Source organism: Emys orbicularis, chromosome 1 (assembly GCF_028017835.1).
Source record: "Emys orbicularis isolate rEmyOrb1 chromosome 1, rEmyOrb1.hap1, whole genome shotgun sequence".
Taxonomy (NCBI): domain Eukaryota; kingdom Metazoa; phylum Chordata; order Testudines; family Emydidae; genus Emys; species Emys orbicularis.
The window spans coordinates 323366881-323389416 of record NC_088683.1 but is presented as its reverse complement, the minus strand read 5'-3'; the positions used below and the strand labels follow the sequence as shown (position 1 = coordinate 323389416).

General features: G+C 42.7%; 1 protein-coding gene across 1 annotated transcript; it reads right to left on the bottom strand.

Moving 5' to 3' along the window:
- Positions 1-1566: 1566 nt before the first annotated feature.
- On the bottom strand, positions 1567-21621 carry SLC46A3 (solute carrier family 46 member 3). Its single transcript, XM_065421824.1, has 6 exons — positions 21549-21621; positions 18365-18578; positions 6533-7406; positions 5998-6081; positions 3691-3847; positions 1567-2087 (listed from the first exon to the last, which is right to left on the bottom strand). The coding sequence occupies exons 2-6, from the start codon at positions 18554-18556 to the stop codon at positions 2000-2002; spliced, it is 1395 nt and encodes a 464-aa protein (XP_065277896.1). The 5' UTR covers positions 18557-18578; positions 21549-21621; the 3' UTR covers positions 1567-1999.
- Between the last annotated feature and the right edge of the window lie 915 nt (positions 21622-22536).

Genomic DNA, 22536 nt, shown 5'->3' with positions numbered 1-22536 from the left:
AAAATTAATAACTCATGAGTGAGACTGTGTCCATGTCCATCAATGATTGTAGGAATACGACTAGAGATTAGAGTGTAAATTGAAGGCAACAGGCAGAAGTCATCACAATATTGCAGCTGGTTGATGTGTATGAAATGAGTTAGCTTCAACCTAGTTCCAACTGGCCAAATGTCCATATCACAGATCCCACCAATGGAATGAGCACATCGAGCTGCCATGAGAAGGAATGCATTGGAAAGAGTCCATGCTGGCTTCTCATTGCCACAGGTTATTCTCATTATAATATTAGAGGGAAAACCTATCTTGAGAACAAAGTTACAGGTGAGTTCCACACTTGCAAATGTTTCACATATAAATTAAATCTGCAGAAAAATGGTTTAATTTACAGTATATGCCAGAATTTTCCCCCGTTTGTTTGCCTTTTGGAAAAAAACACATATAGTTTGCTCATTTTAGACTGTCCTACAGGCCCCACAGTAACATAAAAGTCCTTTGAGATGCACACTATAGGCCAGATCCTGAGCTGGTGCAAACTGGCAAGCTCCATTGGCTTCAAAAGAACTACAGAGATTTATACAAGCCGATGATCGGGCAAACTATCATTGTCACACAAGTTTAGATGACACAGCTGCATCATATGCCTCACTTTAATTTTTTTAATCACTTGACAGCCCTAATGTTATCACGATTAATCACGCTGTTAAACGATACAAGAATACCATTTATTTAAATATTTTTGGATGTTTTCTACATTTTCAAATATATTGATTTCAATTACAACACAGAATACAAAGTGTACAGTGCTCACTTTATATTTATTTTTTATTACAAATATTTGCACTGTAAAAAACAGAAGAAATAGTATTTTTCAATTCACCTAATACAAGTACTGTAGTGCAATCTCTTTATCATGAAAGTTGAACTTACAAATGTAGAATTATGTACCAAAAAAACCTGCACTCAAAAACAAAACAATGTAAAACTTTAGAGCCTACAATTCCAGCATGGAAGCATGTCCTCTGGAACGATGGTTGAAGCGTGAAGGGACATATGAATTTTTAGCGCATCTGGCCCATAAATATCTGGCAACGCCAGTTAAAACAATGCATACAAATGCCCGTTCTCACTTTCAGGTGACACTGTAATTAAGAAGTGGGAAGCATTATCTCCTGTAAATGTAAACAAACTTGTTTCTCTTAGCGATTGGCTAAACAAGAAGTAGGACTGAGTGGACTTGTAGGATCTAAAGTTTTACATTGTTTTGATTTTGAGTGCAGTTAAGTAACAAAAAAACCTACATTTGTAAGTTGCACTTTCATGATAAAGAGATTGCACTACAGTACTTGTATGAGGTGAATTGAAAATACTATTTCTTTTATCATTTTTACAGTGCAAATATTTGTAATCAAAAATATGGTGAGCACAGTACACTTTGTATTTTGTGTTGTAATTGAAATCAGTATTTTTGAAAATGTAGAAAAACATCCAAAAATATTTAATAAATTTCAATTGGTATTCTATTGTTTAACAGTGCGATTAATTACAATTAATTTTTTTAGTTAATCGCGTGAGTTAACAGTAACTAATCAACAGCCCTACTTTATATCATTTTCAAACTTGAGAGACAACAAAATATGGCTCTCACTTATTTTCTCTTAATTCTGAAGAGACATTATTTGTAAATCCAAGAGCACAGGATGTAAAAAAATAAGTAATTCTAAATTCTTATTCATAAATACATATCAATCATTTTTGCTATACTTTAAAAACTGATAAAGACCCGCCACTCTCACCCTATTTGCATAGTTAAGTATAAGGATTAAACTCATTCTAGCATAAAATAGGAAGACTGGAAATGCTAGCAGTTTTATGGTAATTGTTGCAGAGCTACTGTCCAGATTTCATCTACAACTGTCACACTCTCTCCCCTATCAGTGTGTATGTAACAGGCTGTGCCATGCACATCAGACTAGAAAACCAAGGTAAGTAAATTCTTTGTTCAGCTGTCAATACTCTCTTCACTGGATACTTCTTCATATGCAGGTGATGCCAAGTCCTCTTCATGCCAACTGGTGCACATAAGCCAGCTGGAAGAGAGAGATAAGACACAGAGACATTTTTAGCAAAATAGTAATGTACAGTATGCTGAATCAGCACCAACAACACACCCAATGGCTTTCTGCACAGAAAGGTCCAGGTGGCTTAATAAATAAAGCAATGATAATACTTGCCCTATGTAACATGAGTTAGACAATCTCATTTCGGTTCTCTGTGAAAAGCACTAAGCCAGCATGCCTGATTTAGCACAAATTGGAACAAACTGCAGTTTCTGCTCTGAGATAATACCATTGCAAAGGATGATTTCTCAGGGTTAGAGTGAGGCTATTCTAAGGGCAGTATACCACAGATAAGGCATTAATCTGGAGTGGAGAGGGAAGATGAGACCTTCAGACATAACTATCATGCTATTCTATAGTCCTGGATCCAAGATGAATTAATTTATTGGTATGTGTCTATGACCCTTTGTACAGAAAACACTGCCTTTTTGAAAGGAGCTTTCCCTGTTATGCCGGAAATTATAGATTAAGTTATATCTCTCTATATCTGAGGTACTCATATGGCCCCCAATAACAGAGTATCTGAGCACCTCAATATCTTTATGTTCTAAAATACTCACTTCCAGGATGAGACCCTTTATCTTTCAACTCCATTAAACCTATTGGGTCAGAATCACTGATATATTACTCCAGTTTAAAGCCAGGATAATTCAATGGAATGAGAGTGGCATAAAGCTGGAGTGATGCAGTAGTGAATCAGGTCCAAGGTTTTGAAATGTTGAAAAGCACTCAAGTCTGACGTGTTCTTCATGTCTCACTACCCTGATCTTAAAACTCAGCTAGTCCAGAACAAAAGGCATTTGAGATGAAGTTTAGGCATGAGGTGAAAAGGTACAAGACTTCAGGAAGGATAACACTATCCCTCTTAATAAATATTTAACTTTCTATGAATCTAAGAGTATACGTGAACTGGGAGAATGGCTCTTCTTTTTGTCAATTCCATTCATGTTTCAAAGTCTCAGATGCATAGTTTACATTAGAGAGAATGCAAGTGAATTTAGATATCATGAACACCAAGGAAAGGTGTAATTTGTCCTGAATATTACTGAAATACAGCTGGTTCAGTGTGGGTAAATATTACATAAGTTTGTCCTTCCCCAGCTTTTCTGATATGCATGGAGATTTATTCACACAGGGCTTGATCTCATGCTCAGTGAAGTAAATGTCAATATCAAAGATCCTAGTGATTTTAATGCTGCAGGATCAAGGCGAAGGGGCCTGGATGGAAATGCTCCCATTGACTTCAGTGGTCTTTGGATCAGGCCCATAACTCCCATTGGCAAGAATATACAACAAAACTGAGCTCTCTGCTTTCATACACCTTGATTACCCTCATTTTGTGCCAAATTTTCCCCTCAGAGGCACACACTCAAACAGAGCTCTCACTCACACCAATGGAAGCCACACACATGCATCCAGGGGTAGAATTTAGCCCCACATTAGGAAACTCAAGTTAGACGTAAATATGGCGCCAACAGGTGAAAGGCAACATTTATCCACTAAACCACCCAGCTTCATTTCATACATAAATATATTTCTACTCTAGTAAAAAACCCTTATGATATATACTTACCACATGACGCCCAGGGGAATTATACAAAGAGCAGCTGAGAAGAGGAAACTAAAGCCTGGAAACCAAGCTACAGTGGCTGCATAGAGACTATTAAAAACTGCGAGTGAAATGGCACTAGTCATAACTTCCAAACAGGCAATGCAAGCAAACACAGCACCTGTTAAAATAAAAATATCTGGGTAACAATACAGTGCTCTGCAAGTATTGAAATGAAAGTCATTCACTTTGGTCAGAGAAGAGGATTAATAAAAAAATACAAAAGTTCCACTACAGTTGCAATTCCACATCATACAATTTCTGTACAGCATCACTGTTAGAATGCTTTACCGGCGGACCACCTTCACAATTATTCTTGTTAAGTGACAAGAGCGTGTTGCCAGTGGAGATTATCTTTACTACCACTCTGCCCATGTATCTCCTTTCTTGAATCTTTCAGTAACACCCGCTGTTCTTCCAAATCAAACAACTCATTCTCACTTGCAAAGTTCTGTGCAACTCCACCTACTATCTCTTCCCTTTTCCTGCTCTCCTCTTCTACTTTTTCTCTATGTCCATCTTTTCCACACTTTGTTGTTCCTTTCATGCTACTCCTTATATGCTGAACAGCTTCCAGCTAATGTTCAACAAGGGTCTAATCCAACAAAGCAAGTGCTTTGCTGGATCAAGACTTCAGTGCCTCTATCCTCTTCCTCCATTTCCAGAAATGAAAAATTCTACATTACCTCAGTCTGCATTTTTTCTATTATACTCCATCCGGATTACCCCATTTAGACTGTATACTCTTTAGGAAATATCTTCTTTTGGCATGCTTGCCCATGGCACAGCATTATGTATGCTCATGGTGCTATATAGATAAAGTAACTATAATAATTAAGCATAAAGAGGTCACAAATTCACATATTCATAGTTTCCAAGGCCAGAAGGGACCATTGTGATTAACTAGTCTGACCTCCTGTATAACAAAGGCCATAGAACTTCCACAAATAATTCCTATGGCAGATCTTTTAGAAAAACATCCAATCTTGATTTAAAAATTGCCAATGATGGAGAAGCCACCATGACCCTTGGTAAATTATTCCAATAGTTAATCACAAACAACGTTAAAAAATTATGCTTTATTTCTGGTCTGAATTTGTCTAGCTTCAACTTTCAGCCACTGGATTCTGTTATACCTTTCTCTGTTAGATTGAAGAGCCCCCATTATTAAATATTTGTTCCCCATGTAGAGCCAAATAAATAGTAATCAAGTCACCCCTTAATCTTCTCTTTGTTATGCTAAACAGAATGAGCTCTTTGAGTAAATCACTATAAGGCAAACTGTCTCCTGCATCAAGCCATTCAACTATAGGCAATCCTAAAGAATGATTTTTCCACATTTGTAGTTTCTTGGCAATGTGAATGATTAGAGACCAGTACAGATAAAAACATCTTTGTTTTGCTAAATATATTATAAATATGAATAGCTCAAGAGAACTCTTTTGCAATAAATGAGCTGGCACTTTCACAAAGTATCAGTTTGGCTACTCAAAATTCTGTGAGAGCATTCGGAGCTAGAGGTGCCAAAATATGGTACATACATATTTCAAACAATAAGCCATTCTTTACCAGCTTTAAATTAAACATCAGTGAAAAGATTGCAGAATAACAGGCTTCATTTCTGCACTACACTATACAAAGTGTTTTTAGTTTTAAATCTAAACATCCGTGGTTTTATATAGGTAAGAATTAATGTTATGTCCTTTGGGAAATTTACTATAGCCATGAGGCAGTGGTCCACAACTCAGTATCAGAGTCCTTAATTGTTTCTTTTCCACCCTTTCAAGTGTTTCAAAGGTTGACCATCCACCCTTTGCCATTCGAAATATAATTTGTAATGGCTAACTAAACATGAGATGTATTTCTTTCTCTGAATGTGAAAACTTGCCGAATGTTAAAAGCACTTGTCAAGTCACAACTGTATAACAGAGCTTTACTTTTAACTCCACTTCCAGTTTTCAGGGGATCACTATTTTTAACCAAAATGCCAACCAATCTTTTAGGGTTTTTTTCCCCAATGGAGAAATTTTGGCCAGGTGTTAACATCTAATCTTGTTTACATTAACTTGGAAACAAAAGTCACAAGGATTTTACTGAAATAAAGTAGAGTGATAATAGATAGAACCTGAAATTAAAGAAATTACTTTAAAAAGCTAGAACAAGCAAAAAAAATGGAACCCCTTCACACAAATATGTTCTAAACCTTTTATAATTTAGAGCCTATTTATTTTAAGATGCCTGATGAATGTTTCTTTAATAAATTCAACTCACCTTGTTCACTAGCCAGAACCACTTTTGACAACATGGACCGTAGAACTGGAATGGGCATAAAACATAGAAGAGAGGGCACTCTCACTGCAAAACAATATAATTAGTCATGAGTCACTCAAATAACGCACTTTAGAATTTAAAGGTGAACTGCAATTTTTTTTAAATGACCTAACTGCATTTTATGTACTGCAGGCTCCAAATAGTAAAAGTGATAGAAGATTCAAACCATAACTATTATTGTATTGTGACACAATTATCTTAAATTATCTTAGCACAGAAAAACAGTCATAAACCCAGTATATATACATGATATTAAAAACAGAAAGCCATAAGGAAGTGCTTTCATTCACTTGTCACACTTTTCATTTTTGAATTTACATTTAAAATCCAATATGAACTTGATTGAACATTACTTTTTTTGTTGTTGTTTTTAAAATATCTTTAGATTCTTTTAAGGGATCAGCTGGCTTAATTATATAGAATATAACAATTTTCACATATTTCATGAATCTAAAGGGCCTGCTTTTGAACTCACCTAAAAACATGAGCAGTGTAGTTTTGGCAAAGGCAGCCATGACCATTCCTCCAATGTAAGAAAATATCCCGATGAAGACAATATAGATGTCCCTGAGACAATGTGAAAACAAGTATATTCCTAAAAAACTGGTCAGAGAAACAGAAGTGAATGCAGCTGCTCCATATCCTATGTAGAGTTCATTCCAGCAGAGAGGTTCATCCAGTTCATACAACGTAAAAAGAGAACTCCCACCCATCCAGGTAAAAAAATACATCATGAATGTAAAAAGCAATACAATGATTAAAGTTCGTTTTTTACAAGTGGAAGTTTTAAAAAGCATGTACACCCCAGAAAATGTTTCTTTAAGGCCTTCAGTACAAGATACTGATGCATGCTGCTGGAATTCAGGTACACGTACTGTATCCTCCAGCCAAAATGTAATATAGAAAATATTAATAACGTGAAGCAGAGCAGCAACCACAAATGTCCATGGAAAGCCTAATCCTCTTATGAAGTAGCCGGAAGTCAGTCCTGCTAATCCAGATACAAGTCCAAAAATCAAATCAACCACAGCTATACGTATCGTTTTCTGCTTCTCTTCATTACATAGGTCAGCTATAAAGGCAAAGGCTCCACCGAGGAAAGTTGCAATGCTTCCAAACAGTGAACCAAAAAATGCAACTGCAAACAAAATAGAGAGGGACAGGGAGAAATATGATAATGCACCAAGGAAAGCATTTGATATAAAAGCTCCCACTGAAGGCAGAACTAAAGATTTTTTGCGTCCATGACGATCCCCATCAGCTACAAGGACAATGGCAACCAAAATGCTGGGAACCGCGCCAGTTAAGTCCAACTGCATGAGAAAAAGAGAGGCCTTTTCTTGGACTTCCTGCAAAGGGAAAAAAAAAAATAATATGAAGCAGTTACATATCCAAAAAATTCTACTGCTGTAACCTTTGTCCTCCCTCTCCCTTCCCTCAATATTGTCACTCTTTCTTGTTGTATTTTAACTTAGGACATGATCCTGAACACTCTCATTCAGGCAAGTAGTCCTTACTTGATGAGTAGTCGCAATGGAGTCAACAAGACTACTGTTGTGAGCACGCATTTGTAAGTTCAGGCCCCTATGCTGTGAGCCCTTCAGCAAAGGGGCATTGGTCTGCTTCTGCTCTTACTGAAGTCGGTGATAAAACTACTACTACTTTATGAACAGATGCTGGTTCCCAGGAAGCAGCACCTTACTCCACATGTAATCATATTGAAACATGCAATTTAATGCAGATAAGGGGGATCAGAATCTGGCCCTGAATGGGATTATTACAGAGCCCAGGATATTTTACTTATCTGTAAAGTGTCATGCATATTGATAGTGCTACATCAATAAATAATAATGCACACAAAGGAAATACAGTAGAACCTCAGAGTTACCAACACCTCAGGAATGGAGGTTGTTCATAACTCTGAAATGTTCATAACTCTGAACAAAATGTTATGGTTGTTCTTTCAAAAGTTGACAACTGAACATTGACTTAATACAGTTTGAAACTTTACTATGCAGAAGAAAAATGCAGCTTTAACCCTTTTACTTTAAATTAAACAAGCACAGAAACAGTTTCCTTACCTTGTCAAATCTTTTTATTAAACTTTCCCTTTATTTTTTAGTAGTTTATGTTTAACACAGTACAGTACAGTATTTGCTTCTTTTTTAATTTTATTTGGTTTCTGCTGCTGCCTGATTGCATACTTCCAGTTCCAAATGAGATGTATGATTGACTGGTCAGTTCGTAACTCTGAGGTTCTAGTGTATTGCATAAAAACTAATCGTACTGACACATCTATACTTAATATTATCACATAGTATCCCATGACATGAGAAGCAAGACACAAGAAGTAATTATTCCACTCTACTCCACACTGATAAGGCCTCAGTTGAAGTACTGTGTCCAGGTCTGGGCACCACATTTCAGGAAAGATGTGGACAAATGGGAGAAACTCCAGAGGAGAGCAACAAAAATGATTAAAGGTCTATAAAACATGACCTATAAGGAAAGTCTGAAAAAGCTGGGCTTGTTTAGTTTGGAGAAGAGAAGACTGAGGGGGGACATGATAATAGTTTTCTGGTACACATAGGCGTGGGAACTAGGGGTACAAGGGTGCTGCAGCACCCCCAGCCCATGCCCAGGGCTCTGCTCCTGGCCCCACACGGGGTCCCAGCTGCCGGCCCTGCACCCAGGGACTTTGCTCCCAGCCCCAGCTCCCGGCCCCCTTACCCCGTCCGTGTCCACCCTCCCAGAACCCCGGCTCTGGGAGGTGTGTGTGGGGGGGCACAGACAGGTGTAAGGGGGGCATGAGGTAAAAAGTTTGGGGACCACTGCTTTACAGTTTCCTTAGCTGGCTTCCAGCACCCCCACTACAAAAAGTGTTCCAGCGCCACTGCCAGTACATAAAAGGTCGTTACAAGGAGGAGGGTGAAAAATTGTTCTCCCTTGGGCTGGTCTACACTTGGGGGGGGGGGGGGGAGAGAAATCGATCCAAGATACGCAACTTGTCGAAGTATCTTGGATTGAATTACCTGGGGTCCACATGGTGCGGGATCGACGGCCGCGGCTCCCCCGTCGACTGCGCTACCGCCGCTCGTTCTGGTGGAGTTCCAGAGTCGACGGTGAGCGCGTTCGGGGATCGATATATCGCGTCTTAACGAGACGCGATATATTGATCCCGGATAAATCGATTGCTACCCGCCGATACGGCGGGTAGTGAAGACATACCCTTAACCTCTGAGGATAGTACATGAAGCAATGGGCTTAAATTGCAGCAAGGATGGTTACATTTGGACATGAGGAAAAACTTCCTGTCATGGTGGTTAAGCACTGGAACAAATTGCCTAGGGAGGCTGTGGAATCTCAGTCATGGGAGGTTTTTAAGAACAGTTTAGACCAACACCTGTCAGGAATGGTCTAGTTATGACATAGTCCTGCCTTGAGTGCAGGGGACTGGACTAGATGACCTACTGAAATCCTTTACAGTCCTACACTTCTATGATTCTATGACCATCAACAAGTCTGTGAAGTCTTCCTGCAGAGTGGCAGTGTGAAGTACCTGGATAAATTACCTAACAGGTGCAAATACATTTAAAACCATTGGAAAGGAGTTCTCAGGCTCAGAAAGTCTCAGAATCACTAACCTCTAGTAAGAGAGGTATCAGGCTGTGCGTGTATTCCTGTAAGATACAGTAGCTGCATTATAGCAATAAATAGATGCAAGCGTGGAGGAAGAACTTCTGAGTTCTTTTTATTCAATTTAATAAAAGTTTAAAAATAAAACACACTTGATGGACATAAATTAATGGCACGTTTGTGACTAACGGTAGTAAGTGAAAAGAATTAAAGAAAAAAGTTAAAGAAAAAACAGTAACAATATAAATCAAAGTTGATTTGATGATTATTTTGCACTTGACACTGGTTGCTAGCAAATTCAGATCTTGGTTTGTGTTTAGTTACACGGGCAATACCAAAGGGCAGTCACTCCAGCAGCTGAAAAGGAAGTAACTCGATCAGCCTAGAGAGCAGCGGTAGGAAGGAAAGTGGTTCTCTGTGCACAAATCCCCATGTCATGCTATCAAACAGAACCAAAACTAATGTAAAAGGACTAAAGTCACTCTGAAAGTTCATTTGGAGCTTCCGAGGTATCATGAAGTGGTGGTGCTGGACTTTGTTTACTTGCAGGGTGGGAAGAAGGCATAGCCCTCCATGCCCACCCAGGGTGTTCTGAGATCCTGAAGAAAATTGAGTACATCTTGAGGCAACCATGGAGGGCTCAGACCTTCACATGAAGGGCAAGCCCCCTTACACTCTTGTCTCCCTTATCCCATGCCCTTATGGCAGCACGGCTGCCTCAGAAGTCATATTATCATGGCCTTCCTGCCTGCACTACTGCCACCCTGGGGATCTGACAGCCTGAATCTGGAACCAGGTTAAAATGGAGGATGATCCTTTGGTCCCTAACAACTCCCCCTGATAGGTTTTGGGCCAGATAAGTCGAGTTTTCTTTTGCTTTCATCCAGTTTCTATTTGCGAACAGGGAACAAGATATGGCGTAGCAGTGTTTCTCAAATGTGGCCACTGTGGGCGCATGCGGCCACCCAGGGTTTTTCTTGCAGCCACAGCCTCCTAGGCAGTGATTGGAGGGGGGGGGGGAGAGGGAGGGAGAAGCATTCACCCCTTCCCCGTGGCCACCAGTAGGGGTTGGGCCTCGCCCCCCTCTGGAGCCAGAAACACCAGAAGAGCAGGCAGCCAGTCTGAGTTCCCCCCTTTCCCAGGGGCAGTGGGGTTCAGGCTTCCGGCTTCAGCCCTGGAACGTTGGGCAGCAGGCTCTGGCCATGGGGCTTCAGGTTCTGGCCGCAGGGCTTCGGGCTCCATCCATCGACCGCGGGGCTTTGGCCCCCCCACTCACACTCTCCTTCATTGCCCCCAGCCCCCACTGCTTCCCTACCCAACTCTCCATTCACAGCTTAATTTGTCCCCTGGCTTGCCAGGGTTGAGTAAGTCTGCTATAAAAAGCGATATTAACAAACCTACAAATATCAGTTTTCACAGGAGCAGACTTACTAGCTAGCAAGTCTAAAAAAAACCAGCAACCAAAAAACAAAAGAAACAACAACAAAAAAAGACAAGGCCGTGCAAAGCACCTTATTTTGTTTCTATTCTGTTTAGGTCCAGTAAAGAACTGTACATTATTTTTATTATTGAGTCTGAAAACTCCCCTACATAAATAAATTACAATGATTTGGACATGGATATGTGCATATTTATTTGTTTTTCCTAAAGTTAATTAAGTATTTTAGGAAAAACTGTCAGAGCAGCCACCAAAAAATTTCTTGTGAGAACCCCTGGCCTAGACAGTGAGAGAAAGGAAGCAACTTGATCAACACAAAAAGAGGGAAGGGCCCTGTCTACAGAGTGCACTGGTGCAAAGGAAAGACAAGCATCATGAATGGAGATTAGTGTTAGGAAAGGAAGTAATTTATCTAAGGCCTTGTCTACACCCAGCCGCTAGTTCGGCGGCTGGGAATCGAAGTTCCGGGTTCGATTTATCGCGTCTGGTCTGGACGCGATAAATCGATCCCGGAAGCGCTCACCGTCGACTGCGGTACTCCAGCTCGGCGAGAGGAGTACCGCGGAGTCGACAGGGAGCCTGCCTGCCGCGTGTGGACCGCGTCTGAACCGCGGTAAGTTCGAACTAAGGTATGTCGACTTCAGCTACGTTATTCACGTAGCTGAAGTTGCGTACCTTAGTTCGAAGTTGGGGGTTAGTGTAGACCAGGCCCTAGAGAGAGAGAGAGAGAGATGGGGGGAGCAGGAGAAGGGAAACTACTTGCTCTGCAGAGACAGCAGCAATGGGAAGGGAAGCAATAGCCTGCAGACAAATGGGCATAACGAACAAAGCAGAGGCATCTTGTGAGACAAGGATTAACTGCAGTTGTGAAGACAGCGAAAAAATTGATTCATGGGTAGCACTTTTTGTACAGTTAAACTGCAAACAGAACCTTAGGATGTTCCATGTTGTATGCAATGTTTCTTTACTAAAGCTGGCACTCCAATACTACAGCTGGCACACCACAGTGATGAGCATCATAGAAATGCCAATACATTGGTAATAAAACTCTGCTTTACCATATTATCCCACCCCATCCCACACAGGAATGCTCAGGGTACTGAATAACCCATACCATAAAACAGTCTAAAACTCATATAGATATGATAGCTAAAAACCCAACACCCTTAATAACATTAAACAAGAAGAGAAAAATGGCATGTGTGTGTGTGTTTTGGAGGAGAAAGTCCAACACACGCAAAAAAGGAGGCGAGATGCTCAACTCCTGTAAATCACCCATCTCCATTCATTTCACTGTAATTACCCTGGCTTGCACCATCTGATCTAGTTCAAGGACGGGGGAGGGGGACATATGCCACATTTAGAATGCATGAACACTATCAATGAACACTTCAAGCATTTATAAAGTAAATGAAAATGAACATAAAAAATTATGGGCCAACTCTTCAGCTCGTTCAAACCAACAACTCCATTGAAATCAATGGAGCTACACAGATTTAGAGCAGCAGAGAATCTGGCCCTATTTTCTTAATCTGCAAATCCACTACACTCTAAAATATGATTATACAGAACAAAAAATCCTAGAATACAAAATTAAATGGATGAAAATGAAGAATCCCTTGATTTAAATAAGGATTAAGTTAAGTGAGGAATGTTGTGTCTGAGGCTGAACAATGAGCAGGACAGGACAAATTGATAGCGGCTCCTACAATTAAAGAATGTTACATACTAGCAAAGGATACTGCATGCACTGTATGATAAATAATGTTTCAATATAACTCCTCTGAGCTCAGTTAAAAGAGATTTTGTTCAATCCAGCAATCAGAAAGCACCAGCTTTCATTCCAGTGAATTCTGAACCTCTTTTTAATTAATTATAAAATGAATATATTCCCCAAAGCCTATGAGATAATGAATCCAAGTGCCGCAAAGGCCTTATCCATCTTTGACTAAATCTTATATAACTTTACAGACCCCAAATGCTCTCCTATTGTCTTACATTTATTTTCTCATTTTGCCCTGACACTGTTGAGCTTGAAAAGCCCCTCCCAACCCTACAAACAAAGGAACTACACAAGATGAACAGAGAGGACAATTTGTCTCTTCCTGAGAGGCTGATAGAAACAGAATTTAAGGAACACCACAGCAAAATGTAGGGCATCTATGTATAAAAGTCACTAGTATCTTGGACTCCCAGGAAAATCCAGAATACCTGGTGCAAATATAATCTCAGCAAAGTGTCTGGAGTTTAAATTTCTCAGCCTACTGTTTTTACCCACTTGCAGATAGAATTCTTTCTCAGTGTGGAATCCTGGCCCCATGGAAGCGAATAGGGATTTTGCCATTTACATCAATGGGGCAAGAATTTCATGCTCAGATGCTATGGTGATGAGTGTGGTGTAAAACACAGGCAGACAGACAAAATCGTGATTATTTCAGAGTTTACAGCTACCTGAGGCCTGTAGTGATGAAATAATGGGAACTGGAAATTGGCAGGGCATGGGCAACAGAAAAGTTCTGCAGGACAAGATCCTGCTTACCGGAGACCCATTGCCCTGAACAGAGTTATCCAAGCACTGTGAATGTAAAACTAGTTATTTATTATGCATCCTTTATGTCAAATAATTGCAGTGAGCAACTGTGTGGAAAAGTAAATTCACAATGATCTTGTTGCAAGAAGCCATTTGAAATTCAGCTGACTCATGGTTAATAAGCGCTTTTTTCAATGCTTTGCATGTAGTGGGAAAGTTTTATTTTTCGAAGCATGTACTGTCACGTTTTGAAAAAAAGCTTGAATTTCAGGGTTTTCCAGCAAATGTCAACTACAGAAAAAAAAAAATCAAACTAAGTTTTTGTGAAGTTTAACTACATTTCCAGATCAGAAATCTGCAGCTGGCAGATTTTTCATCATTTATGGGTTTTGTAGTTGCAATAATGAAAACAACATGACAGTATATGGCTATGTCTACACTAGTACTTTTGTCGGTAAAACTTTTGTCGTTCAGGGATGTGAAAAAAAAAACATACCCCGTCTGACATAAGTTTCACCAACAGAAGCGCTGGTGCAGACAGCACCAGGTCAGCGGGAAATGCTCCCCCGCCGACTTAGATACTGCCGCTCGTTGGGGGTGGTTTAATTATGCCAACGGGAGAGCTCTCTCCCGTCGGCATAGAGCTGCTACACAGAAGACTTTACAGCGGCAGCGGTACACCTGTGCCACTATAAGGTCTGTAGTGTAGACATAGCCTACGCGTGACACTAAGAACCCCTCAATGCCAACTGGCAAAGGGCTCACTGTTCTGTCAGCAACTCCAATCAGGCCTCACAAACTCACTGCACCTAACACATTGCTGTCACAGTAATTATCCATAAAGAATGTTGTGTGAGGTATGAAATGAAAGTCAATGACACGCTGGCCATTAATATCATTGTGAAGTGTATGTATTAATACTATATGAGGAAATGTGTATATGTACTGATAATATGCTTTAAAGTCTGTAACCAAACAAAGGGAGAAAGAGGTTTCTTCCAGGAGGAAAGATAGTTATCACTGTCATAAAACAATGGAAGCTACATGTAAAGTCGACAGGAAAGACAGGTTGACAGGGGGCAGGAGGGATGTGAACACAATATGGCACCAACACAGTGGAGAACAAACAGCAGGAATGCTTTCAAAGGTTTACTGGGCTATAACAGGGATGCAAGAACAACTCCCATTACCCATTTCACTGAGGAACACTCTTAGTGAGGGGGTGATTTGTGAAGGAATAGATCCTAGATTGACTGAAAACCAGCAAGCTCTGCAGAAAGACTTCTGAGGGTGAGAAACTACTTTAGACAAGGGTTGTAGCCTGTTAAGTTTTTATCTCTGGAAAGTGTGTTATAGTTTTGTTTTATTTGTAACCATTTTTGTTCCCCTTAGTCTTTCTCAATACTCATTTGAATCTGTGAATCTCTGTTCTTTGTTAATAAACAATTACAGTGCTGTGTTGCTATAAAGGACCTGATCCTGAGTTGTAACCATCCATCTGTGTAACCACCCAGCTGTGTGTACACTATCTCTTTAGGGGCAGCTTACCTGGTAATTACTGAGAGTGTCCAGCGACAGTGGCTGGACACTATGGGGGGGGGAGGGGAATGCTTGTGGGAAGAACGGAGATACACCAAGACTTAAACTTGCAGGCAAAGTAAGGGCTGGAAAAGTTCTGAGGAGTTTGTTTGGGTGGCTAACTGACCATGAGTGCCAGAGAACTGAAAAACAGGAAATCTGTCTCTTACTAAGGCAGGGGGTAACACGATGACCTCTGGTTCTGGACACCTCGAGAAAGTATCACAATATACCAAAATTCATCTACCTAAAACACAGCATGCAGTAAGAGCTAATACTGGATGAAAATACCTGTTGTGGGTGATGTACAAAGACTATTAAGAGAAAAAGCCTAGATCCACAAACCCAACTTTTAGGTGCCTTGGAAAAATCATTGGAATTCACAAACCCTGAGCTAGGTGCCTAGGTTCCCTACACAATTTATGAGGAGAGGTAGGCACCTGAGAATAGGATCCATAAAAGCCAGCACATTCTCCTCTTTGTCTAGCCCCATTAATATTTAATTGTTTAATACAAAGTGGAATGGCTTCAGCAAGAGAAACCCACCTCAGAATATTCTGAAGCCCAGTGGTTAGAGCTTTCCCCAGAGAAGTGGAAAACCCCTATTCAAATCCCTTCTCCTCACAAGACAGAAGGGGTAACTGAAACAGAGTCTCTTGTATCTGGGGTGAGTATCCTAACCACTGAGCTAAAGGTTATAAAGGGAGGTCTCCTCCTCTTGGCCATTTTGTGAAGAGTTAGGCATGCTTGCTGAATTGGGCCCAGCAGGCAAGCTAGGCAGGGGAACACCTACTTTCACCTGGTTTGAGGACCACACTGCAGCTTAGGCATGAGACAGGTGTCAGGTCACCTACCTGAGGGAGCAATGCACATGCCCAGGGGCACAAACTTTGACAGCTGGGGCACTTTGACAGTGAAAATTTAGGTGCTGAGTGAGATTAGGTGCCTACAGAGTTAGGCTGCAGCTGAGCAGGTGGATTGTGGATCACAGTAGGACATAAATTCCTTTTAGATCTGGGCCAAAAAACCTTGATCTAGCCAAAAGCATCCACAGACTTCCACTTCACAAGAACCTCAGGAGACCATGAGTTCTGGTTCAGGTCAAGCTAATAAAAGGTCAAATTGACTTGCAATGGAAGCCTCTCTTTCTCTCCAAAAAGAACAGCTTTGCAGCCAAACATTGCAGCCTGGAGGAGTGGAGAATTCACGTGTTCTCCTCCTGTGCTCTAAAAGTTATTCCAGTTCAATAGCTAGCTCTCCTGCTGTGTGATGCTGGAAGAAGGCGAGTAAGGTCTCCGCAGCCCAGCCTCAGCTTTTTTGAGCTTATTTGTGTTCAATTACATGCTGCAGAGTTAGTGTGGTCAGTGCCTACTAGCATCTCTACATTGATTAACAGATTGCTAAAAGGTGCCTCCTATTCCCAATCACCAGAAAGCTGCTGGGTCTCTTCCCAATTGCAGCTGTGGATCATGCACAGCTGCTTTCTTGCTATTTAATTAAAGCTCCGTAGTTTGGGTCAGCCAGGAAGAGCTGTTTATGCGTCTACTGGACTCTGACTCCCACAGGAGGCTTAACAAAGCCCTGGCTGGGATGATTTAGTTGGGATTAGGTCCTGCTTTGAGCAGGGGGTTGGACCGGATGACCTCCTGAGGTCCCTTCCAACCCTGATATTCTATGATTCGGGAGGTAGAAGCCAAGTAATCAATACTAAAGGGGATTAATGGGAGTCATAAATGGCCTACCTTGGCTAATCTGTCAGCCAAAAAAAAAATATATAGAGAGAGAGAGAGAGAGAGTCCTATGGCAAAAATTCAACTTTGCCCTCTTTTAAGTTTTTCCTTAGCTGACTAGTCTCCTGACAAATGAGGAAGAACTCATTGTCATGGTAGAAAGCCTGAGCTATTCCTCTGAGCAAGTTCAATGGAGTCCACATATGGCATTGACAAGCATGCGCTTGTTATATATGGCAAGTGGGCTAGGTAGACTGGATGCTCCACTCTTGAGAAGGGGCAGTGCAGAATACCAAATTAGTAAATTTATGGTAGCATCCCAGAGATTCAGATCTAGGATTGTGCAAAATCCCTCACTTCAAGTGCTACTTAGAGTTTTACAACAATCCCTTTCTCTGGTTTTGGAATTATGTCAGCTGATGGTCTCTTATTAACACATGCCTTTTTTATAACTCACAAATCCATGTCAACTACCACTTTCCCCTAAATGTAAAGGAAGCTGTGGTGTAACGGGATTCTAATCAGTATCTAATTAAAAGAAGAGTAAATTGTACAAATAATATTAAAATATGCTTTAAATATTTTTTTAAAGGATCATTAACAATCAAATGAAGAGTTGCCATCCTTATATTCTGACAATAAAGGAAATGAATGTCACTATTGGCATGAATGAGAAATCAGAGATTTTCAAAGGTGTTGAAAGATCAGTTCAGTTAAATACATATTTTAAAATTCTCTTTAATTTCCTCCTCCTGGTCTCCCATCCCTGTCTGATGTCATCTCTCCCTGTAGAATGCTATATCTATCTAACCAAGGCCCTGCTCCTGCAAAGACTGACATACATATTTAACTTGACACATGGAGTAGTCCCACTGAAGTCAAAGGTATTAATCACACTGCGTAAAGTTTAACACATGCATACATCTTTGCAGGATCGGGGCCTTAGTTTCTATACTTCTCAGCGTAAGGGCAATATCTTCTTTTGGGGCCAAACCCTGTAAGGGAGTGGTTCTCAACCTGCAGCCCAATCAGCATACAGCTGCAGCACATCCTCAGGGCCATACAGGTAGTATATATGTTGTGTAGGTGCGACCCACATAACACATAGAGAGGTGCATATGCAGCCCACAATGGTAAATAGGTTGAGAACCACTGCTCTAAGCTAATGTGCACCCTCAACTCCTAATGACTTCAGAGGGAACTGAATGTCCTCAGCATCTTGCTGAGTTGATTCTTTGTAAACACTATACACACCTATAGCACCATATAAATATTAATGAAATCATCATTTTATAACAATTAAGCCACTGTTAATTAAATATTTATCTAGTACTCACTGCAAATTTTCCTTTGTAATATGTTTTCTTTCCTACTTCCCCCTCTCCCCCTCCTTACCTTCTGTTTGATATAGGCTGGGTTACTTCTGTTTAGTTCACAGTAAGTAGTGTTGTTATTTTCTATTAAACTGGAGTTGCTTCCTTCTTCCCATAGCCTCCGATAAATATACTGCTGAATCAGCGGTACGGTCAAGAAGGAGGCAAAAGTGTAAATGATGATGACAGGTTCCACTAACAAAACCTTCCTCATGTCTGGATTGCCCTTCAATTCTCTGTTCAGAAAGAAAGAGCATGCATTAGCTGTCCGATACAAAAGGAACACACATACTAGTGTTTCAATATAGTCTAAAATTCAGGTGAGAGGGGTTTTGCACACTACAGAGAGAAAGGAAGTGTCAGCTGGTAATTCTCTGCCAGTTACAGAGGAGCTTACACTGTTTTGAACCAAGCTTGGTTTTAGATTGCTATTGTGTAATTTATATTGCTAAAAATCTGAGTCACGAATGAGTTGCACATTTAATTCAGTTTCTATTTTAGCCAGTCAACTATTTAACTAGTTAAAAAGAACTGAATGTTTTAAAGTTGGTGATGTCTTTTTCTCCTCACCATTGTTCTCCTTGTTTACGTTTTGCCATGTTCAGTAGTTTCTTAAAAACATGTATTTTAAAATTCTAAAAGTAGTTAATCAGTAAAGGATCATTTAAAAACTCGTATATCACACTGTTTTAGAGAACCCAAAGGCAGACATCTTCCCTCCCCAAATAAAATGTCAGGTCTTGCTACTCTCTCTGGGGTTGTTTATTCAGCTGCTCCAAGATACAGCCCAGTTATTCAAAGTCCGGATGTGCAAAATGACCAAAATTACAAGCAGTAGTAGCGAGATCACTTTATGTCATGTGACATTGCCCCTCCCCCCCAAATACAAACTATTTTCAGTGTTAGCAAAAATTCATGTTTGTGTGTATCTAAGCATTCAGGTATCATCTGAATGTCTGTGTGGCACGTCTTGGTCTGATAACATGTGTGTCACTATCTCTAGTATGCCTTAGTGGCTGTGTGCACTGGTCTACACGGCAAAAAAAGTGTGTTCTTACTCACCTTAGCTAACCCATGTTAAAAGAGCAGTGAAGACAGGGCAGATGGGCTTTTACCTGGGGTGAGCAGATCCAGTTCAACCGTAGGCTCCCCTATAGGCTTTAAGCTAGTGTGCCTGAATGGCAGGGTGGGTGTTGTCTGTCTCTCCCCATGTGTGAGTGTGTTGTGTGTGCTTCTAGTGCCTGTTCCTGTGCGGGTTCTAGGGGTATTCCTGTCCCAGTGTCTCCCCCTGCATGGGCTGTGGGCAGGGGCGGCTCTAGGCACCAGCAAAGCAAGCAGGTGCTTGGGGCAACCCATTTGCAGGGGCAGCAGCCAGCAGGGATCCAGCCTGGGAGCTGAGAACCAACAGGGGGCCCTGGGAGCTGTAGTTCCTTGGTTAGCTCCCTGCCTATAGAGCCAGCCCTGGAGCAGGGAAAGAACTACATTTCCCAGCATTCCCTTGGCCGCTATTAACAGGAAAGGAAGTGGGAGGGAGTATGGTAGCTGAAACCTCATGCTGCAGCTTGCTGTGAATGGAGAGCTCATTGCTAGAGCGGAGTGACACTGTGAATGGGGAACAAGTATGCCCAAAGAGTAGAAGGCTTTGGCCCAGATATCCCCTTCAGAAGACATCCCCAGACTCGATTAGGGATACTGGTGTGACCTCACCTTGCAGCCCCCAAAGAAAGAATTGGGTGGACTAAATGGATAGTGCCCCTCTCTATCTGAAGCCTAGCAAGGGAGGTATGTGGATCCCACTAGAATTTAAAATGAAAAGTAAGGGAGGGGAGGCTCTACTGGACCTGGGCAGCTTTAGATATGGTACCAGGCACGTAGGAGGATTTCCACTTCTGAGCCAGGGAAGCAGAAATTGACTTTTCCTTTCCAGATTTAGCTAATATTCAGAAAGGGAATCTAGCATCTGCCTTCCAGATTTGAACACCTCAAAATTCAGGAGTGCTCAAGCTCAATTTGGGCAGCTGTTACTTCATTTCTCCCAAATCAAATATACTGATCCACTGTAACTTGCTGTAGAAAAGGTAGGATAAAATTGAGCAAGAAATGCTTCCCAGTGGTTTTTAGGACTGGAATTGCTATTTCAACAGCCATTGCCTTTTTTTTTTTTTTTTTTTTTTAGTTTTATTTGTTTAAAAGGAAGACACTGATATTGCATTGGCAAATTCCCCACAGAAACAAAGAGTGGAACAAAAGAATAATAAAAGCACCTCAACTTTTCCTCATTTATGGAGGACAGTCTTATAATATACATCCAGATATCCTCCAATCACACAAGCTGAAAATTGTTCCACTTTACTGCAGTTCTGTAACCATATGGGAACCAATCCTGTCTGTGTTCTGTGCACATCCAAAATTCCTGCTGAATGACCCGCCCTGGGAGCAAGTTACCAGTGACCCAGGGCTGGGGCGGAAGGAGGGTGCAGGTGGGGTGGGGGGGCGGGGAAGAGCCCAGGGCTGGGGCAGCAGGGGGTGTGTGGGTGGAAGGACACTGGTAAGGGGGAATAGGGGAGCCCAGAGCTGGGGCAGCATGGGGTGTGGGGGGAGAGAGCCCAGGGCTGGGGCAGCAGGGGGTGCAGGTGGGGGGAGGAGAGCCCAGGGCTGGGGCAGCAGGTGGGGGGAGGAGAGCCCAGGGCTGGGGCAGCAGGGGGATGGGGGGGAGGCCCAGAGCTGGGGCAGCAGGGGGTGCAGGTGGGGGGGGGGGAGAGCCCAGGGCTGGGGCAGCAGGGGAGTGCAGGGGGGGGGAGCCCAGGGCTGGGGTGGGGGCAGCCAAATTTTTTTTTGCTTGGGAAGGCAAAAAACCTAGAGCCGGCCCTGGCTGTGGGGTGCTGCAGGCTCAGTAAGTGTCTCCATGGATGGACTGTGGGGTGCTGCAGGCTCAGTGGGTCTCCCCCTGCACGGGCTGTGGGGTGCTGCAGGCTCAGTGTGTGTCTCCCCACGCAGGCTGTGGGGTGCTGCAGGCTCAGTGGGTCTCCCCCTGCGCGGGCTGTGGGGTGCTGCAGGCTCAGTGGGTCTCCCCGCGCGCGGGCTCTGGGGTGCTGGTGCAGCTCAGCGTGTGCCTGCCCGCGCTGTGAGTGTTGGGTGCAGTGTGCTGGCTGGGGGAATAGGAGAGATGCCCTCCCCGCCGCCCCACACCCCGGCAGCGCCCTCACCTCCTCTGCAGTGCCTGCCGCTGGCGGCCGCGAATCCCCCGCCGGCTGGCACCCGCAGAGCTCCGGCCCAGGCAGCAGCAGGGATTCCTGCTCCCCGGCTAGCTGCTGCGCTAGGCTGCTCCCAAACATTGATACGTCAAACCCGGAACCCGCTCATTGGGTCCCGGCTCACGGAGCCTGTCCCACGGAGCGCGGCGATTGCTCACCCCCAGTGCCACTCGCCCTGGCCCTGCCTCCCCTTGGCTCAGTCCCCCGGCGGGCATGAGACAGCAGCTCGGGCTGCCCTGTCCAGCACCTGCCAGCCGCGCAGCGCGCCCTGGGCCACCCGGCACCTTCCCTCCCGCTCCCGCCGGATCCAGCCAGGGCTCCGGGATCGCGTGTTCCCCTTCCCCGGGCCCCTCCGCTGCTCCCAAGGGGAGCCCCCTCCGCGCGGCGGAACTGCCCCCGGGGGTTTCCGCAGCGGACAAGGGAAGCCCCGGCCTCATAGTTCTGCTGCAGCCACGCTGCTAAGGGAGCTCAGGCTGGATCCGCTTCCCGATGGGGAGATCAGGCCGTTTCCCTCTGCCATCCCCATCCCACTGGGATGTGGCGCGGAAGGGGTAATCTCTGGGCCTCAGGACGCGCGTAACCCCATGAAATCTAGACACCTGCTCACTGGGTTTGGGTTTGGAAACTTGTCAGTGAAGTAGCTGGCGTGGAGGTGAAAACAAATCGCTAGAATCGTCCATTTTGTGGCTTTACTTCCCCCGGCAATGGCAAGGTAATGGAGCAAATAATTAAGCAATCAATTTGCAAACACCTAGGAGATAATAAGGTGATAAATAACAGCATGGATGTGTCAAGAACAAATTGTGTCAAACCAACCTGATAGCTTTCTTTGACAGGGTAACAAGCCTTGTAGATAGGGAAGAAGCAGTAGATGTGGTATATCTTGACTCTAGTAAGGCTTTTGATACTGTCTGGCATAGGGAAATACAAGCTAGATGGA

Excerpts from the sequence above, each read along its gene's own strand:
- SLC46A3 (XM_065421824.1), bottom strand. The coding sequence starts at position 18,556 with ATGAGGAAGGTTTTGTTAGTGGAACCTGTCATCATCATTTACACTTTT. Across the intron at positions 7,407-18,364 it reads CAGCCTATATCAAACAGAAG|GAAGTCCAAGAAAAGGCCTC; the intron begins GTAAGGAGGGGG and ends TTCCCTTTGCAG. Across the intron at positions 3,848-5,997 it reads GGTTCTGGCTAGTGAACAAG|GTGCTGTGTTTGCTTGCATT; the intron begins GTGAGTTGAATT and ends TTATTTTAACAG.